Raw genomic sequence first — 27,666 nt, 5'->3', positions numbered from 1 at the left:
GATATTCACTGATCGTTTTGATGACCTCATGAAGCTCAAATATGATATCTAATGGAAAGATGGATGGTCTTCTGACGAGTCATTTTCAAGTTCCCTGATAAAAAAGTAAATGGTCATAAAATGCTCTATTCATAAGTCTGCATTGATATTTGTCCGTAACTCAATCGGCCATCAAAGATTTTCGAAAAACCTCAGGTGTCTTTTACTTTAGTAGTTTTTACAAGATGTTCCCAAATTTCCTCTTATTTTCCTATTCCTAATTGCCAATTTGCATTCTGTCCTTAGTCTTGCTGTATGCGCCTGGTTTCTAGGACTGCAATTTAGGAGCACACACAGCCTTTTGGTTTCCTCCCTACATTCCTTATCAGGCATCTTGGGTAAACATTGATAGTGTTATTTGCGGGGCTCAGCAATAGGGTTCCGACTTGTTGGTTTAATCTGTCAAATGCATCAACAATAAGAGCTTTAAGTTTGTTTTCAGATTGCAGTTATTTAGTGATCAAATCCAGGACGAGGACAGTGGTCCTCCGCTTAAACCATAGCCCTCTATCTGCTAAGGCCAAATCAGTAATTCCTTTAGTCAATGGCTATTTACGCTGGCCGGGAAACTAAAATCAAGGTCATTAGGGTTGTGCTCACTATAGGTGTCACCAGACCGGGCAAACACATTCATGTAAAAATATAGTCAATAATAGTTCCCTGACCCCATCCCATAAAGGCTGCAATTAAGTTATCAATAGCCCCTAGGATTTCGGCGAGATTACACACAACAAATGTAAGCACATTTTTATATAGTTTTGCCCCCCACTATAGTCTGTCTTGTGGGGAAAAATATTTTTGCTTAGTTTGAAAATGATAGAGCAGGGTAGTTATAGTACTTAGCATTAAAATCACCCCCAATAATGACAAAAGATTTTAACTGTCAATGTTACAGTCCTTACCATTTTGAGCTACTGCATTGTAAAACTTTATGATAAAGAAGGTAAATTTGGTAGAAACGACTACCAATAAAATCTGGATACCAGGGTAGATAAGGGCTACAGGTACAACTGTATACTTCTGGGACAACTGGATCATGTTTACCAAGCCACCACTTGGCAAATCGATTTGCCGAACACCGGAACTCTGGTAGCCATCCCATATAATGATCTTTAAAATACAGGTTCCTTACAGCATAACAATATCAAATTCCATACACTAGCAAGCCAGTCCTCAGACAGCTTAGAAGAAATACTTGAAATGTTCCTACAACGTGCTTTTATTCTATGTTGTTTGATCTGCTACTTTCTTAAAGCGGATGTTCCTTTGTTGTCAGTCCATTTCATTCATAGCAGTAAGGGGGTGGAAACGATTTACATATACAATGTCAGCTTCTTTAGGTGGAATGAGGTTGTACAAATGGATTGAAAGAGGAGGTTTAGGACAGAATTGCAAATGTTTGCTGAAAATGCTCAATGGTAATAAGGTAATGTGCTCCTCCAAGTATGTGGTGGGAGGGTTTTGGGAGATAAGTCCATCAGCGAATTCATGGTATTTTCTTAATAACCACACAATCCCCCTGAAGTGTTTGTCTGTTTGCCCAATCTAGTCCACTCTTCGCATAAATAGGATACTACTATACTCTGTGTTGTTGAAGTCTGTACTTTACACAAGCAAGCAGCACACCTTACTTTTGAATTGAGATGTAGATTCTGCTACGGACGATGATAGCTGAACATTCGTCATAACTGCCACATTTCGGTCGCATTCAGGGGGAAGATTCAGACGTGGTTAAGATGCCTTGGAACTCAGTCCAGCCTGTGAGCAATCTCGGATGGGCTATGTTGGATTCTATTACTATTTCTGCCAGTTGTTTGTTACACTTGTCCCCTACATTCAACAGTAGTTATTGCATGCTTGCTATGTTTATTGACTTGGTCATAACAGTGGGGTTTTCGTTCTGTTAGCGAGGGTTGTCGAGTTCTGCCAGATGCTACAGAAAGCGGTGCCTTAGTCCGTGTTTTTGCAAGAGTCGGTTGAAGACAGGTTGATAATTTAGCGATTTCTTTTTCCAGATCACTCAATCTCTCTACTACTTGTGCAATACAGGATTCAACTACAGTCATACGTTTCTCATAGAGGATATCCCAGCTGAAGACATTACAATGCCCCCACCCCATACGTTCTGAGCCATTGTACCTACATTCTGAGCCAGGGTACTTTTAAAAAGTCCTTCCTGCTGACAGGCAGACCCTTTTCTTTTTTGCTGATGGGCAGATCTCGATGTTCTGTGAGCGCTCCACGGGTGGCAATTTTGGCTTGGGCATTAGGCTGGTGATTAGAGCGCTGCCCTCACCTGAAACTCCAAGTAACTCAGTAGGGCTGGTATCTATGGCTGTGCCTATTCATGGTAACTTATAGATGTCCGAAGATACGCACCTCTTGGCCAAATCACTCTCTTTGGTGTGTACCCTGACATCTCTTGACAAAAATAAATCCAGAGTTGTGCTTTTTTTTTTATTCAGGAACAGTTCACGTGCTAGGCACTTGTCTTTTTCCCCATATCTATTCAGAAAGGTCCAATGACCCAAGGGAGTGGCGAAAAGTAATACAAGGGACATGAGATGTACTTCCCAGAGGCAAATAGGTACGTAGATCGCACAAAGGTGCTCACAATGGGTGTTGTAAGTCTTTCCTTGTATCACGGGTCAGCCAAATAAAATTGCAAGATTTGACAGAAGAAAGGGGCAAAGTATTTAACAAATATGTTTTTGCTTAACTTAGGGCAACAAGTTTCTCTGGATGATCTTCCAGCAAAGAGGGGTGGCCCCCACCCAGCCTCTACCAGGGATCACAAACCAATCTTGGTCCATGAACATTGGAACACAAGAGTACACAATCAACCGTCAAGCCCCTTCTCATGGAACAAGGGCTGCTATAATTGTTAGTCCACCAGAGGCCACAGTATCCCAGGGCAAAGTTCTGGCTGATAGCATCCCACGATGTAGGACACAACAGCGCCAAGCCCATCTTCCTGGAATAGAGTCTGCTGTAATTGGTAGTCCCCCAGCGTCCACAGAAGTCTCCGGGCAAAGTTCTGGCTGAAAATTATCCCACACTGCAAGACACATGAGCGCGCAATAAAGTGCCAAGCTCCTCCTCCTCCTGGAAAGCTCTGACGTTGCCAAACCCGAGGGGGAACAGGAAAGATCAGGCAGGAACCAAAGAGAGTAATGCTCCCTAACGCTTCAGTGGGTATACCCATATCAGCAGGCATGCCCAAGTAATGAGGTGTGAAATAAGGAAGAATGGGGCCCGGCTAGACAGACATGTTCTTGGATAAGGTCATCAAACTTGCAGGGTTTCCAGCGGCAGAGATATTAAGCTGCCAAGCATCAGCGCCAGGACTGATCTTCTTCCTGAGTTTCATCACCCAGGCACTTTTTAGGAAGTACTGGGCAATCTTCTAGGAGAAGGGGGAACAACATTATAACACATTCAATGTGTCAGCAGGATAGGAGCCAACATTAATGGAAAAATGGATAGATGAGGACTACATCACCATCGACTATAGCACCTAAGACAATGACATAGAAGACATGAGGGGCATCCCAGAGGAACATGAACTGTCCACCCGGGCAGCAGTGTAAGAACTCCGCATGCAACTGGACAGGTTGACAGCCACAGGGGCACCCACAGAAAATGAATCACTTGGATGGCGGTACTAGACACCGCAACACAGATCCTCATCGAGGATACGGAGATGACCTAAAGGGAACAAGGACCAGAAGGCAGCTCAGCATCTAAAGTAGAGCAGCTCAGGGCTCTTTCCCAGTAGTGTTTTTTAAACCCGGTCACTGACAGATAACGTCTAGAGACAAGGGCAGAGTGCTAGTTGTTGACAACTCATGGTGTGGTGAGCCTGTAAGGTTAATCCGTGTGTATGCACCCTCCCCCAAGAGAAGAACAAACATCTTGAGATAATCCAGGTCCTCAGACTGCAGCTCATGCCCTCCAGGATCATCCTGATGGATGGTGATTTTAACTGCACAATAGAGGCGGGTGGATGCACTGGGCCAGACTATGAGTATGGACATGACATCCAAGCTGTTGGTGGAGATGGTGGGGGAGGCATCCTCCCTGCGGGATGTCGTATGGGACATGAGGCAGAATGACAGTAATTTTTCCCGGAGTAGGCTTGATGATTCGGTGCGTTCACAGTCCTACATCCTATTCACTTCCCCAGTAGTGAAGCCTGCGCAAAGCTCCATGGATGCCATCCACTACTCTGACCACAGAGCAGTCGTTTCCGAGGGGGAATCTACAGGGAAGTTTCTCATTGGCCACAGTTCCTAGAAGCTGAACTGCTCCTGGCTGGGGAACGAGGAGTTAGTGGTGAAACTCAGAGTCGCATATGTAGAGTGAAGGCACATAAGGGACCTCTTTCATTCGACCGACGAATGGTCTGGATGGGTGAAGATCAGGATCTAGAGCACGGGTACTCAAAGTACGGCCCGCGGGCCGGCAGCGGCCCGGCAAGCCTTCCTTGGCGGCCCACGGACCTTACAGACAGCATACCTGTGTTATTTATATTTTTGAAAGTGCCAGCAAACACCACTGATTGCAACAGCACCGACTCGGAGAGACGGGCCAGGCGATTCGAGCGATATTCAGAGGGAAGCTGCAGGGGCACTAAGAAGAGGTGAACAAAGCCTCATTAGCATGTAAATGGTACTTGGTGCGGCTGTGTTCGTGCAGGGGAAGCTGCCTCATACCGGGCTGACGCGCAGAGTGAGGTGACAGAGGACAGCAGGGACTGAGGAGGGGGGATGGGGGTTGAGGTGGTTTGTGCCCCTTTGCTAAACATATTGACATTAGCATAAAGAAACAGTGACTATGCTCGGTGCCTTTGCAGGAACTTTTACTTGTGGCTTTCATAGTTAATTAATCTCAACTTCACAGCAGGATTTTTTTCGAAGCACGGGCAAAATAAGATTTTGCGTTTGGGTACTCCCTTTGCCATGCAATCTGGCGCCAACTTGCAGTTTCAAGCGGCCAGGCAGCTGCCTACAGTGGCTTCATGTATCCCCGGGACTGGTTAATCTTTCAAATATTGACATCTGAGAAATCGCGTCTGGGGCATGACAACATTTTACATAATATTGCTACAATTTAAATAGCATTGCTTCTTCCGAATGGTGAACTTACTAACCTTTATTCCATTCCTTCAAATTGGTCTGCCTTTTCTGCCCTTTTTTCCTCAGCTTCTTTCTATATGTATGAGTGCCGAATGCAAATTACTGCCTGCCAGAATTAAAGACAATAAATCCTATTCCCTGCATTGCCACTTTAACTGCTAAAAAGATGCTAAAATAATCGGATATTTCTGATGCCGGTGACGAAGGGCAGCAGGGAGTGAGAGTCAGGTGAGATGGCAGAGGGTGACCGAGGACAGCAGGGACTAAGGGGGGGGTGAGGTGACATAGGGCAGAAGGGAGTGAGAGCCTGGTGAGGTGGGACAGATAGAGACAGAGACAGATAAAGACATATACAGACAGATAGAGGCAGAGACAGATAGAGACAGGGGCAGATAGAGACTGGGGCAGACAGAGCTAGATAGAGACAGGGACAGACAGAAACAGTTTGAGGCAGAGACAGACAGTGATAGAGAGAGAGAGAGAGAGAGAGAGAGAGAGAGAGAGAGAGAGAGAGAGGGAGACAGAGAAAGAGAGGGAGACAGAGAAAAAGAGAGGGAGACAGAGTGAGTGAGACCGGGGGAGACAGCAAGAGAGGGAGGGAGGGAGAGAGAGAGACAGAGAGAGTGAGTGAGAGAGATAGAGAGAGTGAGGGAGAGAGATAGAGGGAGGGAGGGAGATAGAGAGAGGGAGGGAGGGAGAGAGAGGGAGCGAGGGATGTGTGTATGCTGGGTCTGTTGGCTAAGTGGACGAAGGCGTCCGCTGCATTGGCCTGTGTTCAACCTCATGGTCACAGTTTTTTTTGCTGCTCTAGCCCCGCCATCCTCCCCCACTGACCCCGCCCCCACCGGTGCGGCCCTCGGCCACAAACCCCACTGTAAATTTGGCCCCCGAGAGAAAGTTTGTGAGTACCCATGTTCTAGAGCTTCTTCCAGGATGTAAGCAGAGTTGCTGCACGAGAAAATAAGAGTGAGTTCAGGAGGCTGCATAGCAAACTGCAATTGTTGGAACTCAAGCTTTATGGATGGGACGAGGGTGACGACCTTGGGTAAACTCAAAAAGGGCTCGTTCGCAGAGCACTTCAGGGAAGAATACAGGAAAATCATCTTACGGACCAGAACCAAGAACCTTGAGAAGGACGAGAAATGCAACTCCTCCTTCTTTAAGAAACTTCACTCAGCTCACACCTCGTTACTAGAGCTTCGGGACTCAGAAGGAAACCTCCAAAGCGGGAATGAAATCAAATGAACCAAAGTTATGACCGTCTTTTACAACAAGCTCTACTTACCGAAGTCGTATGAGAGAACTTAGATGGACAGTTTTCTAGAGGGCATCTGAAAGACACACTAGCCCGGAAGAGAGAGAGAGAGAAGGTGAGCCTAAACATGCCCTTCACTTTAAAAGAGAAGCATTTGGCCTCCACAACCTCCAAGAGAGGCAAGACCCTGAGAAGTAATGGTCTCCCAGTGGAACTTTATGTCGAACTGTGGAACCTGATTGGCCTGGACTTGCGAGACCTCTACGTAGAAAGGTGGGAAAGAGAACTGTGCCGAAATCCCTGCGTGAAGGCATGAAAACACTTTTGTAAAAGCAGAAGGGAGAGAGAGGAACTCAAGAGCTGCTCTTAAATATGGACCACAAAATCCTAGCGAAGGTAATGGCTAACAGTCTGAAGAAGTTAATAGCAATGATAGTCCACCCTTGCCAGTCCCGCGGTATACCAGGCTGACAGATCACAGACAGTCTTGCCTTAGATCGAGACACAACTAAGCATGGCAAGAGCTGAAAGGTTCAAGTGGCCTTGGTCAGTCTAGACCAGGAGAAGGCTTTCAACTGCGCCTCCCATGAGTTCATTGGCCAGACACTCAAAGAACTAGGAGACTTCTTATACACGTGGTGACCATAATGTATAGAGATATCTGTAGCACAGCATTGGTTAATGGTTGGAAAGCAGACTCCTTTACTGTCCTATTAGGTGCTAGGCAGGGCTGCCCACTCTCACCTCTTCTGTTCATTTGCGTTATAGAGCTCTTTGCCAAATGCGTCAGACAGACCGGAACATCAGAGGCATGAAAGTACCAGGAAGAAACAGGAAGGGTGAAGGGAAATGATGCCCGTACATTGTCAATGCCACGGTCTCCTGTGCGTACAGGCACTCAGTGAAGGAACTGGGGAAGACATGCATTGAGTTTGGGAAGGAATCTGGAGCAAAGATAACAGTGCTAAGTCTGGAACCCTCCTCTTTGGCCACTGTGACCACACCTGAGACGCACTGTTATCCCCATCAAGCAGGACTTTATGAAGATCCTTAGAGTTTGGTTCAGAGGAACTGGAGCTGTGAAGAAGACATGGTATGAACAACTGGTGAAGACGAAGCAGAAGCTAGGACTCTGGAGCCTCCGGAAGCGGACGATCAAAGGGAAGTCTTTGGTCCTACGGAACAAGACCTTGCCAGTGCTACAGTAGGTCGCTCAAGTGGACAGTGCAGTCTCGAATGGCCAAAGCCATCATAAGAATGATCTTCTACCTAAGCTGGAACTCCAATATGGGCAGAGCGAAGAGGGGGGTGATGTTCAAGACCCATGACAAGGGAGGCAAAGGGTTTCCCAACACAGCCACCATCCTGAGGGGAATCTTCGTGACCCAAAGCGTGAGGAGCACCCTGAGGACCGAAGATGAAAGCTAGGCCGGCTTTCTGATGGCACGCTTCTTCCTGCCACCTAAGTGGAGTCCACTATGATGGGCAGAGGGGGTACGCGCCATCCCCTACAGCTGGGATACCCTGTTGTTTTACAAGGAAGTGGAAAAGTACATCAAAGAATTTGGTCTGCAGGCTGCCTTCCCAAATCAGTGAACCCCGAAGATCGTCTAACGTCAGATCCATGAGAGGGACGTCAGCAAAGAGATCGGCACCCTATTCTCTGCCACAGCAGACCACATGTCGGAGAATATCTCCTCCAAGCGCCAGACCAACACGCACTAAGACATCGCCTGGCTGGCCATCCATGGTCTGCCAGTGAGTCTTCATGCAAGCAGAGGACTCAACAGTTCCAAGTCCTGCCCGAGAGGATGTCCCAAAGAGGAGACTATAAACCATTTGTTCTGGGAATATGCCAACACCCAGGACCTGCTGAGGGCCTTAAGCACAGAGCTTGGGGCTCTGATACCCACAACATGCATCAGCACGGACTCTGTAATGTATGGTTTGTTTCTATGGACGCATGCACTTGGAGACCTTCAGGACTGCTGGAGGCTCCTGTTCTGTTTTTAGTATGTTCTTCTGTTTTCCAGAAACCACCTGGTAGTAGGGAAGTGGGAGACATTGACCCTGGCCTGCTGGAAGATGATCCACATCCTCCTGCGTAACTATGCGGTAATCGATGAATCTGACGATGACAGTGTTGCCTGTGGACCAAATGGGGTCCCACTGCCTTGCTGGGTACGGGGGGGGGTTGGAGGGGAGACAAATCATGTTTTTTCTTCCCTCCAGGAACCATACAGTGACCGGGGAGAGGAGCAGACTGATGAAGACAGGTGGAGTAAATGTAATGTATTGTTTTTGGCTAACGTAACATTTTCCTTCACAGGTAAAAGGTCCAAGGGACAACTTGTAAACATGTTGCCAAGTTTGTTACCTACGACTTAGGAGCACAAGGTTTTCATGAAAGGTGACAATTGCATATATCTGTACCGAACACAAATTCCTGACAAGGAAAAATAAAAAATCTGGTAGTCCATCAGCGTCCACAGGAGCCTCAGGGCCAGCTGAAAAATAACTTCCCGTAATCCCTCCTCCTCAAGCTACACTTACGACCAGATTACTAAAGAAAACATTAACTTTTCACAGGTTGGCTGTTTTTTTTTTTTTCCCTTCCTGCATTTTATTTGGAAAATAAACATTGTATTTTCTCAATAACCTGAATTTCTTCTCCTCGTCTGAAAAACAGCATACCTGGACAGTGCAAACCTCTCAGGGGAAAAAACATGCATCGATTAGAACTGCAGTAAAAATGGTAATGCTCATATACTAGAAAGACAGCTCAGTGGAAAGATAAGCCCGCAGCGGAGAACTGCGTGCCACCTGTAGCCACAGGTTCAAACCCAGGTGACCATTCAACAGCACAAGAACTAAAATAGACGCCTGATTGGAGAGGCTCTATGCCCTGCCAGAATGGAGTACTTAAAGGACTCTCCCCCCCACCAGACTCTCATGGTACACAGGACAATACATCCACTAAAACTGTAGAATGATAAACAAGGAGTTGAAAAGCCAAGAAACATGCCCATGTAAACCGGTACTTCAGTTTTAAATGTATTTGGTAACTATTTGATGCTAAAAGAAAATGCTTGTAAAGGCCTCATTGAATTATTTATTCCAATAGTGACAGAAGCCCTGTTGCAAAGAACATATGAATGGAGGTGTGGGGGCTGGCAAACGAGAGAATTTAAAACAAAAAAAATCCATGCCACTTGAATGGACTTCATACCCTTGGCACAGAAAACACGTTTCAACGTGGTTAAGTGTTGGTTCTTATCTTCACCCAGCTTACCTACATACCCAGTCTCTGGCATCACTACCTTGCAGACAAGCAAGCTACTATCACAACATGGCACACAAGTTTGATGCAAATGTTGACAGAAAATACTGATTTGTACAAAGTACAATAAAAAACATCTTTATAGAAATAATGAAGAAATAAAATAGAAAATAATTAAACATTATCTTTATAAATTGACATTACTTGAACCGATTTTAGTTGTTTTCAAGTTTCAACCAAAGCACATTATTTTCTTTGTTTCTCTTCATCTTCCACCAACAGCTTCTCTAAACAAGCATTGGGTTTAATCTGCGAATGCACATAAACACTTGTATGCACAATGCTATGAGTTACGTTAGGTTATAATTTAGTTACAAGGAGCTCCTATGAAGATGCTTCTTGGCTGTTTCGGAAGACACAACCTTAACCCCTTCCGTGCGCGTGAAATTTTCGCGCTGTGCGGGAATTTTCATTAGTGGGCGGGGATTCGGACGGTCAGGGGCCGTCCTGCACACACGCCCACCGCGACGGCTCCCGGTCGTCACAAGCATGGAAGATTAAAACCTTCTTGCTAACAGTGACCAGGCAAAATGCTGAAAGATACTTACTGATCAAAAAACAGGTTTTCAGCTGGCATCTAAAACACAGATTTGTTTCTGCATAAAACTTAAAATCAAAGGGCGAGAGTCCCAATGTTTGGTCATTGCTCGATTAAAAAATAATAATAATTAAAAAAAAAGCAGTGTCTCTAAGTGCCTGAACTGAACTTAGTGGTGGTGAGCAGGGGTGGCTTGCTGATCTGAGGCAGTGTGAAAATTGAGAAAAGGAAAATATATTGGCCAGAAAGTAGGGCGATATGAGGTGTGGGACTTTATCGACAATTGTTAGGGCTAAAGGCTACCAACGATTCAGGGTTCTAGTATTGACAAGTATTTTTGGTGACTCCGGTTAAATTATGTTATTCAGTGTGGTTATCTACCTTTCTCCAAGCAACAATGTGTTGAGGTCATTTGTGGCAATTTGACACCATCTTAGGGCATTTTGTGATGGAAAAGGAAGGCACCATCCCAAAAATGGCCTGAATATATCACCATCCTCAGCTGCTCTGTAAAAATAAAAGTGCAGGGCACAATTCCTAGAAAAAGAAGCGGGGGGACTAACCTAGTTAGGCAGTATGCTAGTGACATCATGGCGCGCGGCATCTGGGTGCACGACATCTGGGTGCACGACATCATAGAAAGTGGCTTCACAAGCCACGACTTTACAGGAAGTGGCCTCACAAGAAGTGACATCAGATCTAAAGCCCTCACATATACGTTTATTAGGGCTATCATGTGCATGTTTGAGCGCATTGCGAGGATAATAGCACAGTGAGCTATTGAAGATATGTGACTTCTACACCTTGCAATCCCCAGTTTTATGTAACAAATCCTGTACATTCATTTACAAACGTATATAATTAATTGTACACGTAATATGCTTGTGTTGATGTGAAGCGCTCTGTCACCCTGCATTGGGATGAGTAGGGCTATACAAGAAAAAATAGCAGTACTTAAATTATTTCAACGCCACCTCAGGTGTAGTAAGCTTTATATAAAATGCAATTTGCTGTGTGTAAAGACTGGGAAAGACCAACACATCCGACATTCTTCCAGTGCATGCATATCTCCTAAACAGGGATTGAACAAAAGTGAAAGGCTGCCTCTCTTAAGTATGTGTGAAATGCAAACAAGGTGTGGGCCTTAGTTTCCCGTCCGCTTCATTTGCATCAGGTGTGAGGTTCCTGACTGCTCCCAGCCAAGAGACTCACAAAAATCGGCCCAGCAGGAGTCTTACATAAGAAAGCCCTGTCGCCGCCTGCAATTTGTTGCTTGTTGCAGATGGAAAGCAGACAACGTGCAGGCGCTGCTGGAAGTGTTCCGTTCCGTGTTGAGAAATTACAGCGGGACGAATTCAGCACATTATTCAGTGGGGCCCAAACTCTTGGCAGGGTGGGTGGCGTTCACTCTGTGAAAACAGTGGGTGGACGCCGTCCACTCGTGTGTACCCCCGACTTGTGCCCTGTAAAAGTCCAATACAGACAGAACCCTTCCAAAGGAAAACATGTGCATTTGTTACAATTGGCTTGAGTGTGCGCCCAAAACAACCTTCTCAGAAGTGCGCGCGCACTCACACACACACTTATGTGTGCCTCTTGTAAGAACCCAACAGTCTGCCCTCCAGAGATGCTGGCCTGGCTGCAAAGTGACACCCACACACACCTGGTTGTTGGCCGTTTTGAATCCCTTCACATTCACTATATTATGCTAGTGTGACGGAAGGGTGTACAACTGCTGTGTGTAGGTTTTTGTAAAGTTTCCCTGCTGTTGCATGTGCTGTACTTGTGCTGGGTGTGTGCACACACAGTAAACTTCAACTGCTGATGCACGTGCTGTACTTGAGCTGGGAAAATAAATGTTTTTTATACGCTATTCACGCCTGTTTTCTGTATGTTACTTATGAAACTCAATGTACCATGATTTCGTTTACGTTTGGGATGTAAAACAGTCCCTCGTCCATTGCAATGCAAGCATTCCATATTAGGCAAAATCAAACAACAAACACCATGGATGTGACAAAAATACTGCTATGGGTGGAGGAAAATCGATTCAATGTGTAGTTTAAAATATTCGTAAAAATAAGTCATGCAGATAGCTGCGGCTGTCCAGCAATACTTTAAAACGTGTGTGCACTTTCTTCTGGAAAAGACATTCTACAGAGATAAGACAGATTACTTTTCTCTGAATTGACACGAAACACTCGAGCTCCTTTACCTCCTATCACTCGTTCAATTGCTTGTTCGAAGTGCTTCTGCGTTATAGAGTCTGCCAAAAACCTTGCAGCGATTAAGGCAGCTTCGTTGCACACATTTGCAATGTCCGCACCTGTGAAGGAAAAGCAAAGCGGCGAGTTATTTCCGGTCCCTGGCGGACTTCTCTTGTGATGCCCGGATGGGCGCACAGTCACTTGGTGCACAATACATGACTCACGCGCGGCTGAAGGCGCGTGATTTCCTGAAAACATGGGACTGAACGGGGATTAGCTACTAGACTATATTTAAAAGGAATAAGAGACATCCTGGCTTTAATGGAAAACTGAGTTTGAAGATACTAAAAACATAATGCGTGGCGTGCTACAAAACATTAAAAAAAATATATCAAAGAACAAGTCTTAGGGGTGGTTCGGTCAAGGCCTACTAACACACATTTTAACACAGTAACCATCGAGTGGTTCCTCACTGAGATAGTTCTACTTTATTGTCTTGGTGTGCACAGTACATTGAACAGCACGATCGATGGCTGTGACCTAACGGCTTGAACTGGGTTCCAATCTCGGCAACGACGCTCCACAGCCTGAGATTCTGGGCAAATCACTTAATCTCCCCGTGCCTAACAAAAAAGATAATGTTTCAATCTTTAATGCAACTGGTGCTTATGTAAAGCGCTCTGATACCTTAGGGTCGAGGTTCCGTTATATAACACCCCCCCCTCCCACCAACCCCACAAAAGCAAAAAAAACCCGATTCTGTACAGAAATCAGGGTATTTATTTGTATTTCGGGGGTATGTAGAAGAGGAAGGCTAGTCCAAGGGGTTACTCAGCCTGCAAGTGGGGGACACGGAAGCATGCAGGAACGATATCAATGAGAACTAAGACCGTGAGTAAGTGCAAGCAAAGGATTTCAGAGGGGTGAGGCGGGAAGCAACTGAGTAGATCGTGGGATGCTTGTAACGAGGCAGCTTGGAGACCTTTCCAGAATTAAATCAACGGAAGAGCAAGAATGAGGCACTTGAAAGAAGGGTTAATTTAAGCACTGTTCCAAGGTCAAACTATGCTCATCATTGCACTTTAAAAAAAAAACCAGTATGGTTTTGAGGAAAAGGAAAGCGTCAATGAGAAAATCCAGAGATTGAACAGGGACTGGCAGGATAGGTGGCAGCCATCTAATTTGACATTGTTCAGCCATGTGTGCACGGGTAGTACAGAATTCTCTCCCCAAAGGAAATGGTAAAACAGTCTTAGAATAAGAAAATGCTATTTCAGTGGATCACATTCTCGAAAAAAATAATCAAACCAAGGCAGTCGTAAATGTAGACTTCCGTTTTACCACAATTTTCAAAACCAACAAATGTACCCGAGGCAGTTATGACATTCAGAGTTTCCATTCCATATGCCTACCAATCATAGGTCGTAGACCTAGTTACGGGAAATGGAAAACAATATCCATGTACAGAAATTCCCTCTCCGAGACGGTCATAAGCAGTGTAGCGTGTGATGCCTTTGTTCACAGCAAAGCCATCCCTTGCACCTCAGCCAGCAAGATAGCTCAGTGAGAAAAGCACCTGTCGCTTATCTCTTGTATGATTTACGGATCAGGAGTTTGAAAGCTAGGAGGACCAACTCAGCATTTTATCCTTCCGAAGACAATCAAGTGAATATCATTAATTTGAGTAATAATAAGAAACCTGTTACTTGCCTTAAACTACAGTTTTCTAGCATTGTTACCTTTCTTAGAGCCACCTTCTTGTATCAATCCCAGTTATCCAGCTGGGAAACCCTAGTATTGTAATATGGCAGTAAACACAGGTAATGTCAGTTTAGAGGCACATTCACCTAATTTGAAACTGGTCAGACTTCAAGCAATGTGAGCCTATGACCAGGGAGGGCTGAGGGTCACAAATGAATTTGGGAAAGACAATGTGGGAGAACTGTACTTTTAGGTCAGTAACTTACTTATTCTTCAACATTGTATCTTTTATAGATTCACATGTTTGAATCAGAATAGCAATAAGTGAATACAGTAGCACATAGTAAGTAGGAAGAAGACTCCCCATAATGGAAACCGGCTATAACGGAATGCTTGGCCCACAGAAATTTCTTCAGCTGCATTCAGTGTACATTATCCCAGCTCATGCATAATTTGGAACTTCTATGGCTACATGCAGGTATGGCAGGAGTAGGTGCTGCTGCGACAAATGTATTTGCAAAACCTTCTTTGAAAACTAGATGGAGTGTTTCTATTTGGCTTCATGAGTCTTAGCGGTGGAAGAAGCTAAGGGCTGCACTAGGATTTGCATTTATTAAGATTACATTTCTCTATAGCCAAACTCTATATTGTTAGGAAGCAGACTGTAAGGTTCAAAGACTTCAGGTCTTGGTGTAATACCAGACTGTGCTGCATAAACAAACGAGCAAGATGAATAATCAGTGTAATTAGTGGAAGATAAGACGCGTTTGCTCTACCCCAGTGAACCAATACTGCCTTGATCATGCTGCTGCTTTGAGAATAAGGGCACACAGTTCTCCTTGGCTTTGGTTAGAACTCTAGGGATGAAGTTAAACAGAGGAAAGGTGTAAGTAAGGTCGCTTTATCACATCTTCAAAATCTACCCTACCTAGGTCCACTCATTGCCAGGGTTTGCTTGAAAGGAACTTGCATTACCTGATTTGTTGGCTGGCTAAGGGGTACAGCTTGCGTTGTTCTCAGCATTTGAAGCTTGCCCATAGTTGGTCTTGTTGGATTTCTCATTTGTGATGGTGACAGAGAGAGCAGTTTAAAGCATCGGCCTGATCGTTGGGCGAGACCTGGGACACATTCCAAAAATATGCTCATGTTTTTTGAGATCACAGTGTTCCATAGCCTCTTCTGATAGGGTATAAGATCTCAAGCCTATATAATACACAGAGGTTCTTAAGACTGACAGCTGATTCGTAATCCATCCCATATTGCTCAGAACTCCAGAATGTTGACGAGGTTTTTTCTTCTTCCTACCACAGATCTGTTGTGGAGAGATCCTACATGTAAGCTCGTCAGCAGACTACTGACGCATCTGGTATAATAACACAATCAGGGTAATTGGCTGGACTAGTAACCCAACTGACAGATTCTCTGGTATCTTTCACTAAAACACACCCTGTTGGTCTTCAAGTCTTCCCACAATATTGAGCCCTGGTACCACTGCTGTTCCAGTTCTTCCTAAATATGAATCATTTTTAGCCTGCAAAAAGGTATTAGCAATACATGATGACATTAGTCCCAGGAAAAAGATTCCTATAAGGAGTAGAGTAGAGGTTCCTGCACCTAACACAGAGAACACACTAACCTCCTAATTTTTACCCTAGGTAAGGTACCCATATGAATAAAGTATCACAGAGGAATCCTTAACCTATTTTAATCCACTACACCTACATCTACATCAGACTAGGCCCCCTCACCCCCACTGCACCCTTACGGCAACGAACAAAAGATCTCCGAAAAAGAGCCCCTTTAAGGGTGCCCGTTGGGCATTGCAGCGCCGGCCCAACGAGGAGCAGGCTCAAATGATGAACCATGACACATAGCTTGCTGGGTGTGTGAGAGCCCTAGTTACACAAGGAGGAATTCCCCATCTCCTCTATTGACACGACCTCTGTTTCACTTTCTCCATCAGACACTCCGGTCTAGGTGGTTTTAGGTGACTGTTACTTCACCTAGGAACTGCGTAGCACTCCTTTGTTGCACTGTTATTTGGGCAGGTACGCTGAACCTATTAGAAAAGCCCTATCAATAGCCTCTTCCCCCTTTTTGATAAATACTCTGTGAAAGATCATCATCAGCACTCTCAGGACATTTTGGAGCAAACAAAGAAAAACCTCTACGAAGCCAAGGTCACTTACCAGAAGCAGTCCGATAAACACTGACAACCAGTACCCAAAATGAACTAGAGACTGTGATTGTTTAGCCAACAAGTATACAGGTATTAAGAAAGTTATACCCACACTGTGTAAATCCCTTAGCAATAGAGGGGATGATAAAAACTAGTGTCTGCTAAGGTAATTCTGCCGGATGATTCTCCTGTACATCCTGTTTTTCATGTTTCACTGAACACAATAGGTCTGATCTACCACCACCAGTACACGTGGTTGTTCATGAGGTAAAAACTATTTTAGACTCCGGGCGCATTAAAGAACAATCGTTTAACCTAGCAGACTGGAAAGAGTACAGCCCAAAGGACAGTTCATGGGAGCAGGCTAGACAAATTCATGCTCGAGTTTGGTTCGTCTATTTGACTCCCATCACCCAGACAAGCCTCAGCCTGTTGGGCAGCCTTTTTACTGTCATAAAATGTCAAAGGTGCTCACCTCTTCCAATCACCAGTCGTCCTGAGCACAAGAGACCACCCCCTTGCCCAAGGCATTGCCACCTACTGTGTCATTTGCTCTGACGTTGCAGGAGTAGTGTCACTCTGGATTATGGCTCTCACATCTATGCTATCTAGTTTTGGATATCAGCAACTGGTGCAGCCAATCCTGTCCCCATGTGGACACTTTAAATGCTATGAAAAAGTGCCCCACCTTAGGGGGGCTCCAGTGGGATTTGCGGACCTAAAGCAAGAATTTCAAAAGTTGCGATCTATATAAACCGCACGCAGGCTGCGGCCATGCACTTGGTTTTCCTTCAAGCATTTCAAGCAAGTGAGGGAAAGTCTCTGCTTTGGATCTGCTCTTTTTTGCATTCGTGAATCTCCATTTGAGATCTTCTGAGAGCCAGATGATTAGTTTACGTCACTTTCCAGTCATCCTGGATCCTGCAAATTCCAGCGCATCCCAGCACTTCTCCTGCAGCTTTTCATTATTGGGACGTACTCAGCAACCTTAGAATACTTCTAGTGTTTTCTGTGCTGACACTTAAAATCACAGGTTAGTGATTAGAAATGGTTCATTAGATAGGTCAAAATAATTATTTGTATCCCAAGCTCTTCTTTGGTTGTTAAACTGCATCCAGTGCAAATATACTGATCTTTGTTGCTCCTTCAAGAAGCTTTGCTGAAACAACTTCATGGGACTTTGTAATTAATGACGCTGCGGTAGCATGAACCTTCGAGTAAATCTCTTCATGAAATATATTTGTAGGTTGAAACAGCGACATACATAGTTATAGTTATAGTTTTACAGCTCCTGGGGAAAACAATCGACCTAGGCAATAGTTACAGGAAGCACATTAATCCAGCAATGTATGGTGCCTGTCAGATGACATCAAATCTTGGTCCCTATGATCACCATTAACCTCACATACCTTCTGCCAAGCCCAACTGTAATTCCAGGGCTAAGCAGTCCCCTCATGTCCACCCTAAGAAACAAAGTAAAAGATAGCCAAAACACATCAGAAACAACTATATCAGGACTTCCCAAGCAACAGTATCAGTGAGTTTTGATAGTAGAGACGTACCCGGTTATATCTATGAAAAAGGCCCAGGGCTCTCCACCGTGTTGGAAGGACTTAACTAGGAGGCCCAATGCTCAATTGCGTGTACAACGGTTTCCATGTAACAACAAACAGATGAGTCTGTTGCATAATACTTGTCAAACATTCTAAAGCAAGTTTAGACCACAATCTATGGTACCACTGGGTGAGTACTGGACAGTCTTTTCTTCCAGTTGTGGGCTAATGTCCATTTTGCGGGCAGGCACCGAAGATACAAGTGCCACTTGACATCAATGTCAAATCGAGGGGTTTAAGGCCCAGGAGCATCACCTCCAGTGTGTCGAGGATTAGGAAGTTCAGGACTTTTGTAACAGCTTGGAAACTTCCTTCCAAAACGGTCGGATCACCAGACAGTCCTATCGTGTGCAGCGCCTCCCCATTGCTCCACACTCTCTCCAACACCTAGTAGTGGTGTGTATAGTGTCATGGGCGCAGTGCCATCTGTACCATACCTTATAGTGTATTTCTCGCCCGAAGTCCAGCTAGAGGAGGAGTGTATATACTTGCTTAGTCTGCTCCAAAGCTTAGGTGCCCCCTGTATTTCCAGAGCGCGTTCCCACCCCCTTATATGGCACCAAGTCTGTGAAGTATCATGTAATGGTAGGAGCTAATAAAGATTCAAGTTTGTTCCCAAAGTGCTGATTAGTTTAGGGAACAGGAATTAGAAGGGTGTCTTGGCCCTGTTGGCTCCAGCTTGAATGGAAGGATGTGCCACCCAGTATCGAATCTCGGTATAGAGGAGTATCTCGGACTCAGGTAGGCCAAATTATGTTTTACTTTACAGGAAGGAGGTGTCATACATACCAGAGATCATTTGTGGTGTCATACATATCAGAGATTATTTTATAGCCTCCCTTCCTCTATTTGGGGAAGAACTTGCCCTCTAGGGCAGGTGTAAACGCTGGATTGTAGTAGATGGGAGCATAGGGGGACAGATAGAACACCAGCCCCAGTGACCACACTTACCTGTCACATGTCTTAACTGTTGGCATTAAAAAGTTCTTCAATGGTCCATGCAAGTCTTCCCCTCAGATATTTAATCAAAGATTGTTCCCAATTAAATGGAAAGAGTGCCGTCAGCCTGGCCACCACTCCATTTTCCAATATCATGTTGAGTATTTCAGATTTGTCGTAGAAGAGCTTATAGCCTGAGGCTGGATCACAGGCTTGGTTTGCTGTTTCATCTAATGTGAGTAAGTATAATTCATCTAAGTCTGCCCTGCAGTTTTCTATTGGAGTTGTGAACCCCTGGTTGTATAGGGTTGAATAAATGTCCTGCAAACGTTTGAGTGTTGCTTGGAGGTCTGTGTAAATTTTACCTGACACATCTTTTATTGTAGCTGTAGGTTTTGAAGAGTCTTTGTACTTAAGATTGTTTGCTAATGACCAGACTTCTTTGTTAAATTCCTTCTTCTCTTTAATCTTTGTTACCTAGATCTGAGCTGGACTACTTATTATTTTATTGTATGTATTGTTTGGTATTCATATTTAGTTTATCTAGTAGAGTTACATCCCAGGTGACGAAGAGTGTACTTTCCAATTGTTTAATCTCATCTTCTAATTCCATCAGCTTCTGATTAGTATTTTTTATTTTTTGTAGACATTGCATTAAGTATTTCACCCCTGACTGTAGCTTTCATACCTTCCCAAAGTGCCTCAAGAGGGGTTTAACTTGAGTGATCGCCACTGCGGAAATGTTTAATGGCTATGCGTATTTGTTCCTTTTATGTATTATCATTAATTAATTCTTCATTCATTTTCCAACATTTTTCTTTTGAAGCATTCTTGTTCATTTATTTTAGATCAACTGAAATACATGTGTGTCCGAAACTAATATTTGTTCTATTATGGGATTGTATCTTTTGGGTGCGAAATTGGTGTTTGTAACTATATAATCGATCCTAGTTATTGTGATATGAGGATGTAAGTAAAATGTAAACTTACTGCTCATCAGGTGTTATAGATGTCAGATGCCATTCAGGTTGCATTCTTTACAGAAGTCTCTGATTTGAGTGAACGTTTTATAGGGTCTATATTTACAGGATGTGTTTCTATCGATGGTAGCATCCCAGAAGAGATTAAACTGCCCCTGACCACTAGATTTGTTCCCTGCAGGGCTTAACATAGTTTTTTAATTCAAAGTTTGATTCAAAACTGAGGGTCACCACTTGTTGGAGCGTATATGTATTAAAGACATATTCGTTCTAGGTTGTTTTCAAAATTACCCATCTCTCTTCATCAACATGCGAATGCTCTATGTTTTTTAGCTATAAAACTTAAAACCCAATTTCTTTCTTCCTGGCTGGAGAAGAGATTGCATTCTGGACCCACTGTTTCTGAATATATTGGGTTTCAGGGTCTCCAAACTTGGATTCTTGTAATGGAATGATATCTCCTTTAAGCTTATAACAGTAGTCCAGGATTTAAATTTACTTTTAACCAGATGATTCAGGCCCTATATATTAGGCGAGAGCGATCAGAACATGAATGAGAACAAAAGGTTAACAAAAGGTTTGCAAAAGACTGACAGATACATTACACCTACTGGCTCCTTTGTCTTACTGTGCCTGATATTTCAAGCGTATTGTAGAGGACTTTGAACATAGTTTTATTTACTGCTGTATTTGTTTTGTGATAAGCACAGGGGGGCCGAATGTGTGAAAGAAATAGACAAGATAAAGTATAGTGACTGAGAAAGAGAGTAGAGTCACATACAAACAAATTATACAATCCAACTCCTAACCCATCCAACCCAATCCCATCAAAGAAAGGTGAGGATTTGGGAGTTCCGAAAGGCCAGTGCTCAGGTATCTTGGGTGTACCGACAGGAAATTTGAAGGTGGCATGCTAACATATTCAGTCTTTAAATGAGAAATAGCAATGGTACAGAAACATAGGTGAGAGTGTCATAATCCAGACGTATTAACATTGTCAGCTTTAGCAACAAAAAGTTTAACCAATAGTCTATCCTGTAACCTACAGGAAAACATTTGAACCTTAACGCAATATACTTGCAAGAACTAGCTCTTACATGAGTTTGTTGGACGTAGTTAAGGAGATCGTCTAGATTTAGAGCACAGATTGTATGGTCTTCTCGAGTGAGAGCATGGTCAAACGGATGTTTGCCTAGTTAGAAGTATGTGAATTACTATTTCATGGAAGTCACTATTTAGCGATTCTGTTGTTCATTAGGCATCCTCTCAATTCCACAATCTGTCTCCATTTAACCTTCAATGACAGTGGGTGTTCCTCAGAATTCAGCATAGTTGGGAAAGGGGCTCTGCTCTTAGAAGCTAAGCTCTAAGACAAGTTATTTTTCAGAGAATGTAGGTTTCTTTGGGAATTTGTTCCATTGACACCTGGTAGTCTCGAGCAAAATACTGTATTGGCGAAATTATAAGTGTGTGAAGTCAAATGTATGTTGCTCTTTCCTGGGGGATATGATTTATAATTAGTAAACAGGTCACCCATGTGTGCCAGCCGCCCTTTTTTAAGTGGATGATATTATAGTCAGGAGCAAACGATAAAAAATTGGGAAGACCCAATAGTGAAGTGTTCTTTGTGTGAGGTAAATTTATCGGTTTAGACATCATATCCATTGGTACGAAGTAAGTCTGATCAAAAAGGGCAAATATGAGTTTGTTTTGTAGGTGGTGATAAAGGCAGTCACCAAAATTGCTCCCTAGATACATATCAGACGGAAGCTTCCTGCCCAGACAGGAACCATCAGTGAATGAATAGGTTGTGAACTGCAACTGTACCACACATTCATAGCTCTCCATGTCTGGTGATTGTAGCGTCCCTTGTCTCTGAAAAGTTTTAGGGTGTTTAGTCTGACCCTTCATCTCTCTCCGCCCCATGACAGATGCATAAATATTCTGTCCACCTCCAAAAAGGTTGGCTTTAGGTAGAGACATACACATCCCTGGGAAAAGTAGTTGGATCAAGTTACTACCACCATTTTAGGTAAGGTCGCATGACATATCAGTGCAGTGGATCTCTTTAGCCAGAATCTAATGCTTTCTTCAGGTTACTAATCAAACTACCAAGATTCAGTGTGCATCTTCAGAGTTCAATACTCTTAGGTAGAGGAACAAGCCCATCTCCAAGAATATCGGTCAACCTACTTACTGTTCTTCAGTAAAGCAATACAATAATTGACTTTCCAAGTTTATTCTAACACCAGATAACAAGCCAAATAAGTCATCAAGGATTCACTGTCCAGGTAGTGTATCCCATATATAATAACAGATCATCTACATATGGAGATACAATATGCTCACCATCACCTATTCAAATCCATGCACCTCTCACTTTGTTTCACTACAGGCTAGAGAGAGGTTCTACAGCAACAGCAAACTGAAGCAGTGATTACGTCCATTCTTGTCTTGTATCTTGTGATAAAACTTGTCCTGACTCTAGGCGATGATTTGGTATATAAGAGCTTTACCCACCCATTGCTTGACCTAGAGATCAAAATGCATCCAGTGTAGAACCTAGAAAAAGTTAGTCCCAGACTACTGGATCAATAAACATTGTGCCAGCCTCCCGAGACAGAGTGTAATGTTGCCATGTGGCCTAATACCACACGTGTCTATTTGTACTAGGTCCCCAGTACCAACTTAAGTTGGCTCGCTAGCAGTATTCTAAATATTCTGGTATCAACATATAACATAGATAATGACAGATGCCTTCTAAATGATAGATTTAGGAAGTTTGGGCTCTATACCAGTATGTGCATGATTTGTGAGAGCACAGCTATTATAAGCTCTGCTTCCAGCACGGTTATCTTAGCAGGCTACTACACTACATAGGAACATTCAGCCAGTGAGCCAGAGCCTCCCAAATTCTTGCAGGTTTTTAGGTCTATTATTTTGACCAAAATGTCCTCCCTACTCAACACAGCCTATAGGTCCTTCACTTTGTACAGTATAGGGAGTGAGGATAAGAATGAAAAAATAAAATCCTTAGCACTGAAAAATATTCAACCCAGCGTGACAACAAGACAAGTTCACAACAAATAACTGGGACACACGCAACATCATACAGGTACCTGAAAATCCAGGGGTTAACGATGCAAGTTTTCTTGCTAGGTTCTCTCGTACTATGCTAACATCAAGTTTTAAGGGTCGAAGATGAACTTTAAAAATGGAGGCTCTTCCTTTAATGTCCGGAGGGCCTGGAGAAGCAAGCAAGATAATTAAAACCTTTAGTCTGTACTCTCCATAAACACAGTTTACAGTATAGCTTTTATCTTACCAATGTAGATCTGTCGGTCGAATCGCCCAGGCCTTAGTAGTGCAGGGTCCAGTATATCTGGTCTGTTGGTCCCTGCCAAAACTACCACATTTGTTGCTGTGTTGAATCCTTCAAAAAGAGATGACAATGTCAAAATAATTCAAAAAGTACGTCTTTAATACACTAATCCTTTCAAAAGAACTGGCCCTTATGGTATATCATGTTCACATTACAGACTTGTCTCTGCAAATTACTGGGAATGTATGGGAATTAATGTTGAAAGAAAATACGGCATTAACTTGACGCTGAGGAACTGTCACTTCGAAAGTCACCTCGTTGAAAAGGACAGTTACAAAGGAAAAAAAGACTTTCAAATACTCAACACTCCATAAAAATAAAAATAAGAATTTGAAAATCAGAATACATGCAAACTGAAGAGAAAAAAAGTAAGAGAACAAATTAAAAAATAGGCATAAAATGTAAAACCAATTCAGACTTTTTGAATTCATGAGGCACAATTAGAAACTGTAACAACAATCCTTTCTTCCACTGAACTTAGCTAGGATTTGTTATCATCCTCAGCACCCTACTCAGTTCCTAATGTCAACGGGAGAGTATGCTGTGCTGATGCTGAGCTTGCCACTGTGAGTCTCTGTTTTCACAGACTTTAACAGTTCTGTTTCTGATACACAGGACCTACGGTACACAGGAAGCCTGTAGGTGATGGCTAGGGCCAGGGTGCTTGAAGTGAGTTAGGTTTTTCTTTTCTTACACATTTAGCTTTTGCAATAGAGTTTCAGTTTCAGAAAAGTTAAAGTACCAGCCAATCATTGACCACTTGAAACTTTTAAAGCAATACCAATTGAAAACTTGACATTTTCTTAGTTTCATCGCACACATTAAGGAACTTACCAGCAAAGAAAACTGTGCTGAACTGCAGACTTCTTAAGTTTTTTTTATGAGTCATCCTAACCCCAATATCAAAACGTATTTTCAATGATCTAATACAACAACTTATAATTCAGTATTCTTCCAAACTTCAACCCCATGAGGTTGGTGTAAATTGATGGAAGGAGTACTTCAGACATAGCATGCTTTGCAGCTTTCTAACCTCAAGCTTTACCCTCTTGTCCATCAATCTCACAATCACACTTGTGGATCCAGCTCTGATAAACTCTAAAAAGGACTATTTGAATAATCTTTATATAGAACAAAACATTGATAAGATTATTTTCAGAACTCCAAGTGATGTTGAAATATATACAACCCATTTAAAAACAAACCATGCACACTCTAAGATACCTTCAATAACTACCATGAACATCTTAAGGCACTTCTCTTGAGACATTGGTTTAAAACTACGGGTAATTCTATCAAACGTTTCAGTCCATCTTGCATGGTGTGGCTTCTACTATTTGACAGAAAGCTAACCTTGGCTATAGGATGGATAATACCTTTATATATGTTTAGGTAATTAAGGGGGTTGCATGTGTGTGTGTGTCACTGCATATGCACACACACTCACACATAATTGTATGGAACTCACAATGACTCCAGTTATGTTAAAGAACAGTTGATGGACAGAATGCAGACGTATGTCATACATTCACCCCAGTAGAGATCTGGGCCTAAATCCATCGTTTTTTTGCTCCCCATGCCATTCCAGTTTGAACCCAGCCATATGCAAATCAGTCTTGAACCTGCTCCCTATGAGAACAGTCCAGCCCAAACTGCCAGACAGGACCTCCCTGGACTTGAAACAAGCCTCCTAGGACAGGTTTCGGGGTTTCATACCTCATCCGCCAGGCTAGCTTGACTCCAGTGGCATGGAGAGCACGGGACCCACATCTGGGCATACCCGTCCCGACATATTCCAAAGGATTCCTGGCATCATTTAATGGTTGGACAAATATTTGACCTCCCTGTCCCACTACATTTCTCCCCAAATGAAGAGTAAACATACTGGTATGTTTTTCCCCCACATATTATCTCCTTGATCTTATGTGGTTCTTTATTTGAGATTCTATAACGAATGAGAATGGATGACCCTAGCGTCTGCAGTACTCACCACTTGGAAGAGGCACAGCGAAACAAGAACATACCGTGGGAGGGGCTTGATATGCAGGCCTCACAGGAGAACAATATGCATCTTTTACAATAATGAAGCTCACCAATTTGGGGCTGGGAAAGAATCAGATGCAAGAGAACAACGTTTTGTGATATCTTTATTCATTTCCCCTAATCTGTCCCTAGTAGCATTACACCTGATGTCATACTCCCACTCAATCAGAGTATTTAAAATTCATAAACATGAAGACATGAAGAAAGCCGGCTAATTCACATGCTGGGCTCAATACAGGTCTCTCAATTTCACATTTTCTGATCTTGCAGATTAAGCTTGAAGCACCAGTGGTTTAGCTCTTAAATAAAAGGCACTGATTAATACAGGGAATAACATTTTACCATCCATTTCCACTAGAAGCTGGTTGAGAGTGTTCTCCTGTTCGCTTTGGCCACCAAAGTTGCCCCGTCCTCTCTTCCTTCCCACTGCATCGATCTCGTCAATAAAGAGAATGCAAGGAGCATTCTTTCGTGCCATCACAAACAAGTCACGGACCTAGAAAACAAAACAACCCAGAATGTCAGTCCATCTTTTTTCTTATTGTGCCTTGGTATTCATGATATTATAATTATCTTGCAAACACACACTCCTGGAATTTACCCAAGGTAGGGGACTAGAGGCTATGGGGTTGCAAGGGTGAGCTGGCCTACCAACACAATATATGCACACAAAAAGAGTTAAAGATTTTTTTATTTGACCAATTATGCCCCCTCGCAGTTCACTTCTTATTGTGCCTTGGCATTCATGATATAATTATCTCCTCAGGTGGCAATGCTACATTTACAGCCTGGAAGTTTAAGTTGGTGTAGGTTACTGGCTGCCCTGTAAATCTATTCTTGCTCAAGGTAAGCAGAGTAGAAATTAAAATGCTTGTAAAATATTCATTTAGACAACACAGCTGGTACAGACTCGTTACTCCCCACCCAGTCTACATCTACAGAAATAATACCCATTTTTAACCTATCCAAGCATAAACTGCTGGGCCCAGAAGTTGAACTTCTGAAAAAAGGATTATCCTTTGTACCCACAGTCTGTCCAAATTATATGGAGTTGCAAACTGAACTACTAAGATTCTTCAGACTAATTCGCCTTAAAGCCTTCTTCCAATTGCATCCATCTCCCCAACTCACATCCAATACACCATTTCGCCCCCCCTCTACATTTCTACCCACGGCTAACATGATTCCATCTGAAATTGTAACTTTTGAAAAACTTGTGCAGAAAGATCGGAGTCATCTAGAGACAAAGAGACTATATATCCCTTACAATATCTCACGAGATGAGAAGGAAGCCATAAGCACGCTTAAGGATAACCCCTTACTTGTAATAAAGAGTGCAGACAAGGGAGGTGGAATTGTCCTTTAGGACATCGATTCCTACAAAAATGAAGTCCTGCGCCAGCTAGGTAATACAGATCATTACCAGAGATTACCTGGTAACCCGACCAAAGATATTCAAGAGATCATACGCAGGCTTACAACTGAGGCCCGCACAGATGGTTATTTGAGTAAAAAGGAACATTGTTTCCTCAATGTAAAAAGCCCACGACAACCAGTCATTTATACTCTCCCAAAGGTCCACAAGAATATTGATAAACCACCGGGAAGACCTATAGTCTCTGCTTGTGGCTCTATCCTTGAACCACTCGGTGCTTATGTGGATTTCTTTATAAAGGAATTTGTACCATCCACAGTCTGTTTCATAAGGGATAGTATGGCGATGATCAACTTAGTCGAACACCACCCTTATGACCCAGCAGTTAATACCCTCTGTACTATGGACGTAGAATCACTCTACACAAACATCCCTCAGACAATGGCTCTTCTGGTTATCCAGAAAACCCTTGACTCACAACCCCGCCCACATAGAGTTCCCACACTTTTCATCTTGCAGTTGCTGGAACTATGTCTTTCTCGAAACAACTTTGTCTTCGATAATGTTTATTACCAGCAGATTAAGGGGACATCCATGGGGGCTATTTTTGCCCCCAACCTGGCGATTCTGTTTATAGATGCACTTGAGACTGGCAGTATCTTAACTGATAGCAATCCATTCCTGCCAGGGATAGTGCTTTGGCGTCGTTATATAGACGACATCTTTCTGATTTGGAACCTTGACATCGCCACATTGCATTCCTTCCTTCATTGGCTAGATAACAATTGTGCGGACCTCAGTTTTACCCTTGCCTATGATAAATCACAAATAGCTTTTCTAGACCTGACAATTTTCCATCATGAAGGGGAACTACTAACACGCCTATACAGGAAAGCCACGGAGCGTAACACCCTTCTTAGCTACAACAGCAATCACC

The 27,666-nt window shown here is 43.3% G+C and overlaps 1 protein-coding gene across 2 annotated transcripts in view; it reads right to left on the bottom strand.

Annotated features, from left to right (window-relative positions):
* The window catches only part of AFG3L2 (AFG3 like matrix AAA peptidase subunit 2), a 217,583-nt gene that overhangs the window by 76,295 nt on the left and 113,622 nt on the right, over window positions 1–27,666 (bottom strand). For both annotated transcript variants that reach the window (XM_078687596.1, XM_078687597.1), the window contains 4 exons: window positions 25,697–25,850; window positions 23,255–23,362; window positions 23,049–23,174; window positions 12,526–12,636 (listed from right to left, as the gene is read on the bottom strand). In XM_078687596.1, the coding sequence (XP_078543722.1) occupies window positions 12,526–12,636; window positions 23,049–23,174; window positions 23,255–23,362; window positions 25,697–25,850 (499 nt within the window). The remainder of the gene's footprint in view (window positions 1–12,525; window positions 12,637–23,048; window positions 23,175–23,254; window positions 23,363–25,696; window positions 25,851–27,666) is intronic.

This window comes from Lissotriton helveticus, chromosome 4_1 (genome assembly GCF_964261635.1).
Source record: "Lissotriton helveticus chromosome 4_1, aLisHel1.1, whole genome shotgun sequence".
Taxonomy (NCBI): domain Eukaryota; kingdom Metazoa; phylum Chordata; class Amphibia; order Caudata; family Salamandridae; genus Lissotriton; species Lissotriton helveticus.
Note: the sequence above shows the minus strand (reverse complement) of the source record. Positions and strands in the feature narration are given on the sequence as shown.